We start from the raw sequence: 14,516 nt of genomic DNA, 5'->3' as shown, positions 1-14,516 counted from the left end.
AACCTTGCCACACTACGAAGTACCATGAGGCTGCAGCAGCCATTTCTCAGATACAGCCACTAGGGGCAGGAGCAAGTGGGGTTCATTCCTTCCCCCACCCCCCACCCCACTGGACCACCAGGGACTTTAGGTAGGTCAGGGGGGTCTATCTTGATTGGTGGGAGGAGTGGGTATGGAATTGAGAGGGGATCTTGTCTTGGTGGGAGAACGGAGAGGGCTTCGACATGTTCTGGCGAGTGGGAGGGAGGATCGGAGGTGGGGCTTTGTCAAGATCTGGAGGTGGAGGAGGAAGATACGAAAGGTCGGGGTGGAGGGAAGGGTCCATCTTCTGTCGGGGAAGTAGGAGGAAGTGGGGATTGGAATCAGGGGAGCAGGGGGCCTGCATAGACTCCAGCAGCTAGCACCTAGCAACTTAGCCCCAGATATTTGATGCTGGTGCCCGGACATGGTCCAGCACTGAATATTCGGGCTAATTTTGCCTGCAGCAGTCAGTGTTTAAAAAAAAAATACTGAAACTACTGGCTGAATGTCTACCAGATAATTTTTCTATCTAAATTCAGAGATAGGCAAATTATGCATTCACCCCCATTGGCAAATGTATAATTTGCTCTGGCTATTGTACTCTAACTGGTTTTATGTCTGTGATGTTTATTTTGTATTTTACTAGGTTATTAAAATTAAAACTGTGCCATAGTTAATCTTTAGTATTTTGATGGGAAGGTCTGTTTGAATAAAATAGAATTGAATTCAGTGACAAATCTGACTTGGATTAAAAGTGAAATCTGCATGTGGTCATTTCTATGGTTGATAGCAGACTAATACCCTTAGTATAGTCATAGTACATGATAATAAGGGCAAGGATGATGACCAGAGATAGATGAGGTTACAGCAGGGTTGGGCAACCTGTGGCCCGTGGGCTTAATGTGGCCACTGAGACCATGGTTTATTGAACTTACTATACCACTTTAACTGGTGAGCAGAACAAAGCGGTGTACAGACTAATTTAAAACAACAAGCAGTAAAGAAAGAAAGAAAGAAAGAAAGGAAAAGTAACTACAATATCAATAGGACAGCACACCAGTTACATGGAGACTAGAAAAAAAAGAAGAAGAAGACAGGGCAGAAAAACAAATAAAAGAGTTGCTCTATTGAGGTCTTAAGGTATCATCTCCATAAGCTTGGTTGAACAGCCAAGATTTCAATTCACTTTTAAACTTTTTAAAGGACGGGTTGCTATGCAATGTAAGTGGAAGCCCGTTCCAAACAAAAGGAGCTAGGAAAAAGAAGGCAGAATGTCTAGTAGATTCAAATTGTGCTAATCTTGGATCAGGAAAAACCAAATGGTGGCTGTTCAGTGAACGAAGAAGGCTACTGGGTGAATATGGGATGGTGAGAGAGGATAAATAATCAGGGGATCCTATGCGAAATGCTTTAAAAGTAAGGGTCACTATTTTGTAGGTGACTTGTTGGCTAACCAGTAACCAGTGATGAGTTTTCATAAGTGAAGAGATATGCTCACTACGTCTAACTCGACAAAGAAGGCAGATAGCTGTTTTGTAGTGACTGAAGATTTTTCAAAGAAGAGTGTGGTAGATCGGCATAAATAATGTTACAATAATTGAGTCGAGTCATAAACAAGTAAAGAATCCATGCATGAAAAGTATTGTGGTCAAAGTAACAAGAATTAGCCTTAATTGGCGAAATACAAAAAAAAAATGACTTTGGTTAGGTGTGAAATCTGGGGTAGAAATGTAAGGGCAAAATCCAGAATAACACCTAAATATTGGGACTGAGTCACTGGAGTAATAGAAGTACCATAAAGAGTTTGAGGGGTAGGTGGTGGAGAGAGATTCCCTGAAAACCAACAGGCAAGTTTTTTTTGTTTAATATTAGCTTATGTTCAGTTAACCAGTTTGAGACCAGCTCAAGACACTGTTGGAGAGGGGCAATGGAAGATGTATAAAGAAGAAGGATGTCATCAGCATAGAAGTTAATAGAAATACCTGTGGATTGAATTAGAGCAGCTAAAGGGCTTAAGAAAAGGTTGACTAGAAGAGGGGAGAGGATTAAACCTCTGGTTCACCACATGTCAGAGTCTGTGTAACAGAGGTAGATGATTGTGTTATGACCTGAAAAAAATGGTAGGACAGAAAAGAAGAGAACCAGGAATAAACAGCACCAGAAATCCCCAAAGATGACAGATGTGCAAGTAGAAGAGCTTGACTGATAAGATCAAAGATACTCCCAAAACTGTTTTGTGTTGGTCAAAGTGTGAATGGAGTTCACTGAGAAGGGCGATGATAACTGTCTCTGTACTATGGTAAGTATGGAATCCTGACTGCCAGGGGTGCAAAGCATTGATTTTTTTCCAGAAAAAGAGGAGAGTTGATGGAACACTGCTTTTTCCAAGACTTTTGACATGAAACACAGATTAGAGATTAGGAATTGTAGGGTCTAGCATGGCTTTTTAAAGAAGTGGTCGAACTACAGACGGTTTCCAGAGATCTGGGAATTGCCCACTAGTAAGGCTAAGAATGATAATAGATAATAGTGGAGGAAGTACAGTAGTCCTAACTCTGGGGTTTTTAGCCACGACGGGGGTAAAGGGTCATAGGAGCTATATGCCATATATTTGTCATTATCTTCCTCAAAGAAACTAAGGATTGGACTTGGAAAGTAGTCTAAGCAGTTGCACCAATTAAGGATGAAGATGAGGAACTTTTTGGAGAGGGGATATCAATAGTAGTGAGACCAGATTGGATTGGCAATGAACTGATCAGAGAGAGAATTTTTGTGACAAAGAATTGCAAAAGTGAATCCGCTGAGGGTGTGGCAATCGCAGAGTAATGGTCAATAAATTGCCGATAGTAATTAGCGAACCGAAGAAAGCATTGAAGGGCTTGAAGCTTGACTAGTCAGGCCCAGTTTTGGTTGGTGTGGAGCTTACTGGTGTTCATTTGTAAGCCAGAGGCAGTGATGATGTACCTTAGAAAGGGTATGGTTTCTTGGTGGAAAGCACATTTCTCCAGTTTGGCGTACAAGCTGTCTTTAAGTTGTTGGAGGACCGTCCAGACATGCTTTGGATGTTCTGAATGAGAGGAGGAGAATATTAGGATGTCGTCTAGGTAGACAATGACATAGATGTAGAGGAGGTCTCTGAAGACTTCATTCACGAAATGCTGGAAGACGGCAGGGGCACTGCAGAATCCAGAGGGCATGACTAAATATTCATAATGTCCATCATGGGTGCTGAAGGCCGTCTTCCACTCATCCCCCTCTCTAATACGGGTTAGATTATAGGCTCCTCGCAGGTCCAGCTTGGTGAAGAGAGTAGAGCCCTGGACATGATTGAAGAGTTTGGGAATGAGTGGTAGTGGATATCAGTTTTTCACCATGATAGCATTCAGTCCATGATAATCTATACATGACTGCAGGCCTCCATCCTTTTTACTGACAAAAAAGAACCTGGCTTTGGCCAGGGAAGAAAATGGTCGAATGAAACTCTTTTGCAGATTTTCTTGGATATATTTGGTCATAGCCTGCGTCTCGGATTGGGACAGAGTATAGATTCGTCCCTGAGGTGGCATTTTCCCAGATAGTAGGTCAATTGCACAATCAAAGCACCGGTGGGGTGGAAGATTCTCTGCCTGCTTCTTGTCCTGGATGCCTATGTTGACCCATATACACGTTGGATCATGGATGCAGCCACGGGCAGCATTGCCAGGCTTGAAGGGCTCGGGTCCAGCGGAGGAGAAGGGCGCAAGGCAGTCAACTGCACACAGACGTTGTGCAGAACTCCGGAAAACTGTAGCTGATTCTGCTGCTGCTGTAGCACCTGAGCAAGATCTGGAAGCATGGGCTTGTCGGACGAGCTGATGGCCATGTCAATCTGTCCCGTCCTGTCACACTAGCTGAAGTGTGAGCCCTTGTGCTGTTGCCCAAAAGGGCAAAGAGGCAGCCAATAAAGCTCTTGGAGTCTTCACCTGGACCAGCCACTATTACTTGAGGGTTTAGCCCTCAGGTTCAGGCAGCCAGCAGGATTGGGGTCCTCAGGAGGGGGCACTGGCAAGGCGTAGAGGATACCAGGCAGGCTCAGGTCAGGCAGCGAGCAAGTCATAGTAAGGATACCAGACCGGGTCAGGTCAGGCAGTGAGCAAGGCGTAGAAAATCCCAGCAGGGAAGAGACAACTCACAGGAGGCAGGAGTGTCCAGAACCTGTTACCACGGTGCTGACAGAGCTGGAAGAAGAAGAGAGCCATGCATCTGACGTCAGAGCATCATCCAACATGCCTGGCCTGGTGGTGGAAATGAAAACGGTAACGGAATTCAAACATGCGTGGGATAAGCATAAAGGAATCCTGTGCCGAAGGAATGGATCCTCAGGAGCTTAGTCAAGATCGGGAGGCGGGGCTGGTGGTTGGGAGGCGGGGATAGTGCTGGGCAGACGTATACGGTCTGTGCCAGAGCCGGTGGTGGGCAGCGGGACTGGTGGTTGGGAGGCAGGGATAGTGCTGGACAGACTTGTACGGTCTGTGCCAGAGCCTGAGGTTGGGAGGAGGGGCTGGTGGTTGGGAGGCGGGGATAGTGCTGGGCAGACTTATACGGTCTGTGCCCTGAAGAGCACAGGTACAAATCAAAGTATGGTATACACAAAAAGCAGCAAATATGAGTTATCTTGTTGGGCAGACTGGATGGACCATGCAGGTCTTTTTCTGCCGTCATCTACTATGTTGCTATGTTACTATCATGCATGACAGACTGGGGGCATGTCTGTCTGTCTGGGTGTGGCCCAAAGCATGTGCTAGAGCGGGAGGAGGAGGAAGGTGTTCATGAGTGCCAGGATGCGCCCTGCAGGTATGACGGCGTGATAGTTCAATAATATCTTGGTCACTAAATCTTTTTTTTCTTTTCTTTCTTAAGATAGAAATTATAAGAGTGATGAAGTGATTTACATTTTTGTAAATTAGGTAGGGATTTAGATTTCCTCCAGATATGTTCAACCCTACGGTATTGTCTCTTGAGTAAGTGAAGATTAGGGGAATACCATGAGTTTGAGAAACTTTAGGATAAGAAAAATTGGGGAGGGGGGCAACCGTATGAAGTCCTGACTGTAGAATGGAATGCCAAAGCGAAGTCGGGTCATTGAGAGATCTAATGGAGAAATATCCGGCATTGAAAAAATTGACGGGGAGACGGTAGAGGGAGCAACCAAGGACAGCTGTCTATACCAATAACCAGAGCCAGGTGCAGAGCCCAGAGGGGAGGGGCAGGGAAGGTCCAGTTTGAAGGAGACAAATAAGTGGTCAGTCCAGAAGCACCTGAACAAGAGAAAAAGTTAAAACCTTCAGAGAGGCAAGCACAAAGGAGAAGTTTTGGTGAGACAAAATAAAGAGCAACCTACCAGACCTCTGAATTAGGAATGACTTTGATCAAAGTGAACAACATTTCGGAAGATCAATGGCAAGATTTGAGGGAAGTATACACAGAGTTTTGGTGATTTTAAACCCTATTTAACAAATATTTTCAGAACAGCCACTCTAGTAGTTTGTTTCCATTGTTTTTAGTAAAATATTTATTTATTACAGAAGGTCTCTGAAGCTCTGTACATTTCTGGTTCCATCATTATATAATATTGTGGTCTGCTAGAGGTAGTACTGGCATTCATGTGGCCCTCTGTGTATAAAGGTTTCCTACCTCTGGGTTAGAGGGTCAAATTAGTAATGTTGGCAACTATTTAACAGCCTTAGCTAGAACAGTGTAGATAGGAACAAGTAATTAGACTGGATGGTTTAACTGATCCTTATCTGCCAACACTTACTATATGTGTGTGTGTGGTGGGGGGGACATTTCACTGGTGGGAAGAACAGAAGTGAGGAAGTACTGGAATACATTACCACCACCAGCAGAGGGTGGTAGTTACCAAAGCATGGGAGTGGAGGAGTAGCCTAGAAGTTAGGGTCCCTTTTACTAAGCTGCGGCAAAAGGGGCCCTGCGCTGGTAAAAGGGAAGGTCTCCATTTCCTGCAGGAAATGGCTGGGCAGCAAGTAAAGCACTTGTTGCGCAGCCATTTCGGGGGGGGGGGGGGGAGGCCTTACCATCACCCATTGAGGTGGTGGTAAGGGCTCCCACACTAACCTGGCGGTAACTGGGCAGCACAGCACTGTCTGATTACTGCTGGGTACAGTCCGGTGCTACAAAAACAAATAAAGTTTTGTAGCACCAGAAATGACAGCGCAATAGGGGAAGGAAGCACCACCGGGCTGCTGCAGTAGCCTGGTGGTACTTCCGTTATAGCAAGTGGTAAGCCCGCGTTGGGCTTACCACCGCTTAGTAAGAAAAGCCCTTAGTGCAGTGACCTGAGAACCAGGGGAACTGGGTTTGATTCCCTTTGCAGCTCCTTGTGACTGTGGAGTAAATCATTTAACCTTTCATTGCCTAAGATACAAAAGACATACCTGTGTCTAATATATATAACACTTTGATTGTAACCACAGGAATGTGGTATATCAAATCCCCTTCCCTTTCTCATGATAGAATTCAAGTGTTTTTGGAACAGATAGAGAATTGCATACTGTACCTGGATTTCAGCAAGACCTTTGATACAATTCTGCATAAATGATTATTATTATTATTTATTATTATTTATTGCATTTGTATCCCACATTTTCTCACCTATTTGCAGGCTCAATGTGGCTTACAATACATCATGAATGGTGAAAATATATAAGAGAATATACATTTAGTATTACATAGGATCTTGGGTTACATGATATTGATGAAACATGGTAGTAGTGTAACAAGCAAATATTATAAGACAATTCTGGATATATGTGTAGGAGTTCATATTTGTTGATCTTTGTGGTATGCCTTGTTAAAGAGATGGGTCTTCAGTAGTTTGCGAAAGTTAGTTAATTCATAGATCGTTTTCAGGCTGCGCAGCAGTGCGTTCCAGAATTGTGTGCTCAAGTAGGAAAAGGTTGACGCATGCGATTGTTTGTATTTTAGACCTTTATAGTTGGGGAAGTTGAGGTTGAGGAATGTGCGGGATGATTCTTTAGCATTCCTGGGTGGTAGGTCTATCAGGTCTGACATGTAGGCTGGGGCATCTCCGTGAATGATTTTGTGAACTAGGGTACATATTTTGAATGTGATGCGTTCTTTAAGTGGGAGCCAGTGTAGCTTTTCTCGTAGTGGTTTCGCACTTTCATATTTTGTTTTTCCGAATATGAGTCTAGCTGCTGTGTTCTGAGCTGTCTGAAGTTTCTTGATTATTTGCTCTTTGCAGCCGGCATATAATGCGTTGCAGTAGTCTAGATGACTGAGTACCATTGATTGTACCAGGTTGTGGAAGACGGTCCTTGGGAAGAAAGGTCTTACTCTTTTTAGTTTCCACATTGAGTGGAACATCTTCTTGGTTGTGTTTTTCACGTGACTCTCAAGAGTTAGGTGTCGATCAATGGTAACTCCAAGAATTTTTAGGGTATCAAAAATTGGAAGGTTCAATTTTGGTGTATTAATGGCGGTGAATTTGTTCTTGTTATGTTGAGAGGTGAGTATTAGGCATTGAGTTTTTTTGCATTAAGTTTCAGCCGAAATGCATCCGCCCATGAATGCATGATCTGGAGACTTTGGTTGATGTCATTGGAAATTTCCTTAAGATCTTGTTTGAATGAGATGTAGATCGTTACATCATCTGCATATATGTATGGGTTGAGGTTTTGGTTTGATAATAGCTTCGCCAAGGGTATCATCATTAAGTTGAATAGAGATGGCGAGAGGGGAGAACCTTGTCGGACTCCGCATTCTGGTTTCCATGGGGCTGAGGTAGTTGAGTTAGATGTCACTTGGTATGATCGTGTGGTTAGGAATCCCTTAAACCAGTTGAGAACGTTACCTCCAATTCCAAAGTAGTCAAGGATATGTAGTAATATTCCATGATCAACCATGTCAAAAGCGCTTGACATGTCAAATTGTAGGAGAAGAATGTTCTTTCCAGATGCAATCGTTTGTTTCAATTTGGTCATGAGAGTAACTAGTACTGTTTCAGTACTGTGGTTAGACCGAAATCCTGACTAAGAGTCGTGGAGTATTGAGAATTTATTTAAGTAGTCTGTAAGTTGTTTGGTCACCAATCCTTCCGTTAATTTGGTTATTAAGGGAATGGATGCTACTGGTCTGTAGTTGGTTAATTCACTTGCACTTTTCTTTGCGTCTTTGGGTATGGGGGTGAGTAAAATGTTTCCTTTCTCCCTCGGGAAAAGTCCGTTTTGTAACATATAATTCAAGTGTTTCGTTATGTCTGTTATAAATTTTTGAGGAGCAGATGTCATAAATTGTTTGGACATATGTCTAGTTTGCAATGAGATTTGGCAAATCTTTTAAGCGTTTGGGAGATGATATCCTCTGATAGTGTTTCGAAGTTGGTCCAGGTTCTGTCTGCTAGGTAAATGCCAGGGTTCGGATCTAGACAGGTAAGGAGTTCCATATAGTCAATAGTACTGACAGGTATTTTGAGTCGCAGTTGTACAATTTTCTTGTTGAAGTATCTCGCGAGATTGTCTGCTCCTGGTGCATCTTTGCTATTGGTTGTGATTGGTGTAGTGTCTAGCAGTTTATTCACGAGTTGGAAGAGTTTATGCGTTTCTTTGTAGTTTGGACCAATTACAGTTTTGTAATATAATCTTCTGGTTTGTCTTATGGTATATTTGTATTTTCTTTGAAATTGCTTCCAGGCGTTAAGTGTGGGCTCATCTTTCTTTTTATTCCATGCACATTCTAACCTTCTAACTTGTGTTTTAAGTTTTTAGATTTTAGAGATAAAAAGAACAGGCTATGAACATTTATTTTATTTGTTTATTTATTTACTGCATTTGTATCCCACATTTTCCCACCTCTTTGCAGGCTCAATGTGGCATACATTATGCTGTAATGGCGATCGCCATTATCAGAATGAGAAATACAGAGTATTATTGCATTTAAAGTACAGAAAATATAATATAAATTGGAAATGAATATACAATTCATTTCAGGTATTTGAGAACAAGGATAATGTAAACATTCAATAATGTCAATGAGATTAAAGTAAACAAATAAAAAAAGAGTTCAATGTTGACTTGTTCAATTCCCACTTCAGGCACAGGCAGCTCCATGTGACTCTGGGCAAGTCACTTAACCCTCCATTGCCCCAGGTACAAATAAGTACCTGTATACAATATGTAAGCCGCATTGAACCTGCCATGAGTGGGAAAGCGCGGGGTACAAATGTAATAAATAAATAAATAAAGTTGTGATGTCAGTTCATTTAAGAAGGGTCCAAATGATAAGTCTCTTTGAACAGTAAGTCTTTAATAATTTCCGGAAGGTTGCCATGACCAGAAAAGTTGGATCTGTGCTTACTTGGTAGAAATAAAGCATATTGAAGGCCACAAAGACCTTGTGTACTGACAACAACTGTGAACAGTTACTATCCCTTAGGAACTGAACATCTGAGAATCTAAACTGTATGTAGCCTTCTTTCTACTGAGAGCTATTATGTTACTGAATTCACTTTCCTAGCTCTTAACTTACAACCACTGCTTTGCTCTTTGATTTCCAGACCTGATAAAGGCCATGGCCCTTCTGCTGGCGTCCGTATGTGCCTGGTATCTGGGGTACCTGTTTGCTGAGTCCCTGCCAGATGACACACTGACAGCTGCTTTGAACAATATCCAGAGCATAGGTGAAAAACCAGTTATACAAGGTACATGTCTTAACTCTGCTTTCTGTGGTTAGCTCCTTAGTGGAGTACCTGGTCTAGAATGCTGGATAAATAGTACTGGAAGGTAAAATTATGCCTTTCCTGCTGATAATTTTCTTTCCTTTAGTAGCAGCAGATGAATCCAAGAACTGGTGGGTTGTGTCCATCTACCAGCAGGTGGCGATAGAGATTACAAAGCTGAAGGCAGTGATACCAGATGACTAGCTCCTCCTTCACCTCAGTACATGTGTCATCACCAAGCAGAATCAGACAAGAAACCAGGAAGCCTTCCTCACCATCCATACAAAACAGAAACTTGTCAGTCTGACTTAAGAGAAACCACGACTGCGATGGAGTCCTCTTCAGTGGTTTCTGTTCTCTTTTCTCTTCTCCTTTTTTTTTGGAAATTAAAGACCACGTCAAGAACAGATAGGCAAAATAAGCGCAGCTGACAAAGGGCGGGATCCTGGATTCATCTGCTGCTACTAAAGGAAAGAAAATTATCGGCAAGTAAGGCATAATTTTACCTTCCTTAGCGTATGCAGCAGATGAATCCAAGAACTGGTGGGATGTACCAAAGCAATCCCTAATTAGGGTGGGAAGTCGCCGTTCCCTGAAACAGAACCACTGCTGCAAAGGCAGCATCTGAATAGTGAAAACACACCCGTTCTACCCAAGAAGTAAACAGCAAACTCGTGAAATGAGCCTGGAATGCCACCAGCGGAACGCAACCTTTTCAAAAAATCCACAAAGTATCTGCAATCCAACAAGAAAAAATCAGATCAGATCAGAAGCTGCCGTCCCACAGCAATAACCAGTGACAAACACAAAGAGAAGATCTGAACGCTGAAAAACATGCAACATCTGCAAATACTGGAGAGCCTTCTGAACATCCAGAAGACGAAGCGCCATATACTCTGCGTGAAAATCCCCCTCCCGTAAGGAGGGAAGAAAGAGAGGCTGAAAAAGAAAAGCCAAACCACAGCCAGAAAAGAAAGAAGGAACCGAAAGCAAGGTCACTCCAGACTCAGCAAATTGCAAAAAAACCCAGCTCGGCATGGCTGTGCTAAAAATTCAGACACGCTGCGTGCCAAAGAATTGGCGACCAAGGGCCAGATGCACTAAACTTAACGAGCCCTTAACGAGCAAGTAGTAAACCCTGGCATGCACTAAATACTTTTCCGACGACTGTAGCAGCTAACGAAAACAGAATGCAGATGAGTAAATTGTGTAGAAACCCCTATTGTAATGAGATGCACTAACCTTTTCCGATTGCCTTAACGCTGGAAAACGGTGGAAAATCTCACAAGAGGTCTGTACCTCTCGTTGGGGCTGCGCGGGATTGGAAAACTTCATAAAATGTTTTTAAAAAATCGGGGGGGGGGGGGCAAAAACAGTCAAGTCCTCGTCATGGACGGCCATTATGGGAGTGCTCCACCCGAAAAACAGCCCAAGTGCTCGTCAGGAGCGTCCTTTATGGACGTTCTTCACTATATATATATATAAAAAAAAATCAAACAGGCTCCAATGCTGCAGGCTCTTTTTTGGACCCTGGAATAATAAAAATGGCTTTGTTGGCCATGCTCCACTCAGCTGAGAGACCCGGAACTCTCTGAGCCAATCACAGCGTGTTTAGCTCAGCTAAACACGTTGTGATTGGCTCAGAGACTTCCGGGTCTCTCAGCTGAGTGAAGCACGGCCAAAAAAGAAAAGTTTTTATTATTGATTGGACATCTTTTTTTTTGAAGCGGAGCTTAATAAAGCTTCGCTTCAAAAAAAGACATCCATTCAATAATAAAAACTTCCTTTTTGGCCATCTTTTAGAGAATAACCTGCAGCAGTTCCTGCTCACATTCTGCAAGAGGGTTTTCCGTGCAGGCAGCAGTAGAATGATTCTGCTCACAACTCACAGAAGGGTTTTGTTTCCAGACAGCAACCCTGCTCTGCTTTGCCCGCTAGCACGTGGACAAGAACATGAACAGGAGGAGGACGCCAGACACACACACGCAGCTTCCGCTCCCTCCTCCCGAGGTGGTCCCAAACCAAGATCAGTCAAGTCCCAGATGTAAGGCGTACAAAACCCCAACCTTGGCTGACTTCTAATATCCGCTATCTACGTTCCTGTACCCGCTCCGCCGAACGCCTGTGGCGGAAATCTCAGGCCCTTGCTGATTTCTTACACTTTAAGTTCATGCTGACCTCCTTCCAATCTGCTGTTTTTCGCGCCAAACAGGATTACTATATCCAACTGACCAACTCTCTTGGCTCTAACCCTCTTCACCACATTGAACTCTCTCCTCAAGGTGCCCCCTCCCCCAACTCCTCCTTCATTATCTCCTCAGACCCTTGCTGAATTCTTTCACGACAAGGTTCAAAAGATAAACCTTGAATTCTCTACCTCGCCACCTCTCCCTCCACTAGTCCGTTCCCCTCTCTCTTCTTCCCCTCATTCCTTTTCCTCCTTTCCTGAAGTTACTATAGAGGAAACTACACTTCTCCTTTCTTCCTCAAAATGTACCACCTGTTCCTCTGATCCCATTCCCACCCACCTTCTTAATGCCATCTCACCTGCTCTTATTCCTTTTATCTGTCACATTCTCAACCTCTCACTTTCCACTGTAACTGTCCCTACTGCCTTTAAACATGCTGTGGTCACACCTCTCCTTAAGAAGCCTTCACTTGACCCTACTTGTCCCTCTAATTACCGACCCATCTCCCTCCTCCCTTTTCTCTCCAAATTACTTGAGCGTGCTGTTCACCACCGCTGCCTTGATTTTCTCTCCTCACATGCTATTCTTGACCCACTACAATCTGGTTTTCGCCCTCTCCACTCAACCGAAACTGCGCTTACTAAAGTCTCCAATGACCTATTACTGGCTAAATCCAGAGGTCTCTATTCCATCCTCATTCTTCTTGATCTTTCCGCTGCTTTTGACACTGTCGATCACAGCATACTTCTCGATACCCTGTCCTCACTTGGATTCCAGGGCTCTGTCCTTTCCTGGTTCTCTTCCTACCCCTCCCTCCGCACCTTCAGTGTTCACTCTGGTGGATCCTCTTCTACTTCTATCCCTCTGCCTGTCGGCATACCTCAGGGTTCTGTTCTTGGTCCCCTCCTCTTTTCTATCTACACTTCTTCCCTTGGTTCATTAATCTCATCCCATGGCTTTTCCTACCATTTCTATGCTGATGACTCCCAAATCTACCTTTCTACCCCTGATATCTCACCTTGAATCCAAACCAAAGTTTCAGCGTGCTTGTCTGACATTGCTGTCTGGATGTCTCAATGCCACCTGAAATTAAACATGACCAAAACCGAGCTTCTCATTTTTCCTCCCAAACCCACCTCCCCACTCCCCCCATTTTCTATTTCTGTTGATGGCTCTCTCATTCTCCCCGTCTCCTCAGCTCGAAACCTTGGGGTCATCTTTGACTCTTCTCTCTCCTTCTCTGCTCATATCCAGCAGATGGCCAAGACCTGTCGTTTCTTTCTTTACAACATCCGTAAAATCCGCCCCTTTCTTTCCAAGCACTCTATCAAAACCCTCATCCACACCCTTGTCACCTCTCGTTTAGACTACTGCAATCTGCTTCTTGCTGGCCTCCCACTTAGTCACCTCTCCCCTCTCCAATCGGTTCAAAATTCTGCTGCCCATCTCGTCTTCTGCCAGGGTCGCTTTACTCATACTACCCCTCTCCTCAAGTCGCTTCACTGGCTCCCTATCCGTTTTCGCATCCTGTTCAAACTTCTTCTACTAACCTATAAATGTACTCACTCTGCTGCTCCCCAGTATCTCTCCACACTCGTCCTTCCCTACACCCCTTCTCATGCACTCCGCTCCATGGATAAATCCTTCTTATCTGTTCCCTTCTCCACTACTGCCAACTCCAGACTTCATGCCTTCTGCCTCGCTGCACCCTACACCTGGAATAAACTTCCTGAGCCCCTACGTCTTGCCCCATCCTTGGCCACCTTTAAATCTAGACTGAAAGCCCACCTCTTTAACATTGCTTTTGACTTGTAACCACTCGCCTCCACCTACCCTCCTCTCCTCCTTCCTGTACACATTAATTGATTTGATTTGCTTACTTTATTTTTTGTCTATTAGATTGTAAGCTCTTTGAGCAGGGACTGTCTTTCTTCTATGTTTGTGCAGCGCTGCGTACGCCTTGTAGCGCTATAGAAATGCTAAATAGTAGTAGTAGTAGTAAGACTGCTGCCGATTTGCTAAACGTGCCGGCTCCTAATTGGACACTGCTTGCGGCTTTCTCGGGAGTCGGGACTTGGGAGGGACTCTTTTCTGTGTAGCGTGCCTTTGTGTTAAACAAGGAGATTTAATAGACAGGAGACGTCAAAATGTTGAAACCAATTAGGTTTGTCTCGGTTTCCCATTACCTGCGCTGCCATCATCGCCGTACTCGCAAAACAAAGCAAGCCAACCTATGAGGTGCTGCATCCACGTGCCGACTTGTGTGGATGGAATAACATTTCATAGGTAGAGTAGTAATTTGTTATAAATCGTAATCATTGTGTCATTTGGAAGGGCTAGTTATAGGGACACCCTAGCACGTGCTATATTCGTGCAGAGATTTTTCTCTCCTTGTAAAGGGCAACTAAAACAGACATCATGTTATAAAAATCAGGTGCTCAACGTTCTTGGCATGCGCAGAGCAGCCAGCATAACGCTTAGCTGTTCTGCGCATGCTCCACCGTCCAACTGTTTACTGATGGAATAGAGAATGTAAGTGAGCTACAACGAGTAGCTCATTTTTTTTTTTG

At 43.9% G+C, this 14,516-nt stretch overlaps 1 protein-coding gene across 1 annotated transcript in view; it reads left to right on the top strand.

The window, feature by feature from the left end:
* LOC115470563 (protein FAM3B-like) overlaps positions 1 to 14,516 on the top strand; it is a 163,306-nt gene that overhangs the window by 59,678 nt on the left and 89,112 nt on the right. Inside the window, 1 exon segment of the mRNA XM_030203822.1 lies at positions 9,596 to 9,739. Within this exon segment, the coding sequence (XP_030059682.1) occupies positions 9,596 to 9,739 (144 nt within the window).

Source organism: Microcaecilia unicolor, chromosome 5, assembly GCF_901765095.1.
Source record: "Microcaecilia unicolor chromosome 5, aMicUni1.1, whole genome shotgun sequence".
Taxonomy (NCBI): Eukaryota; Metazoa; Chordata; class Amphibia; order Gymnophiona; family Siphonopidae; genus Microcaecilia; species Microcaecilia unicolor.
Note: the sequence above shows the minus strand (reverse complement) of the source record. Positions and strands in the feature narration are given on the sequence as shown.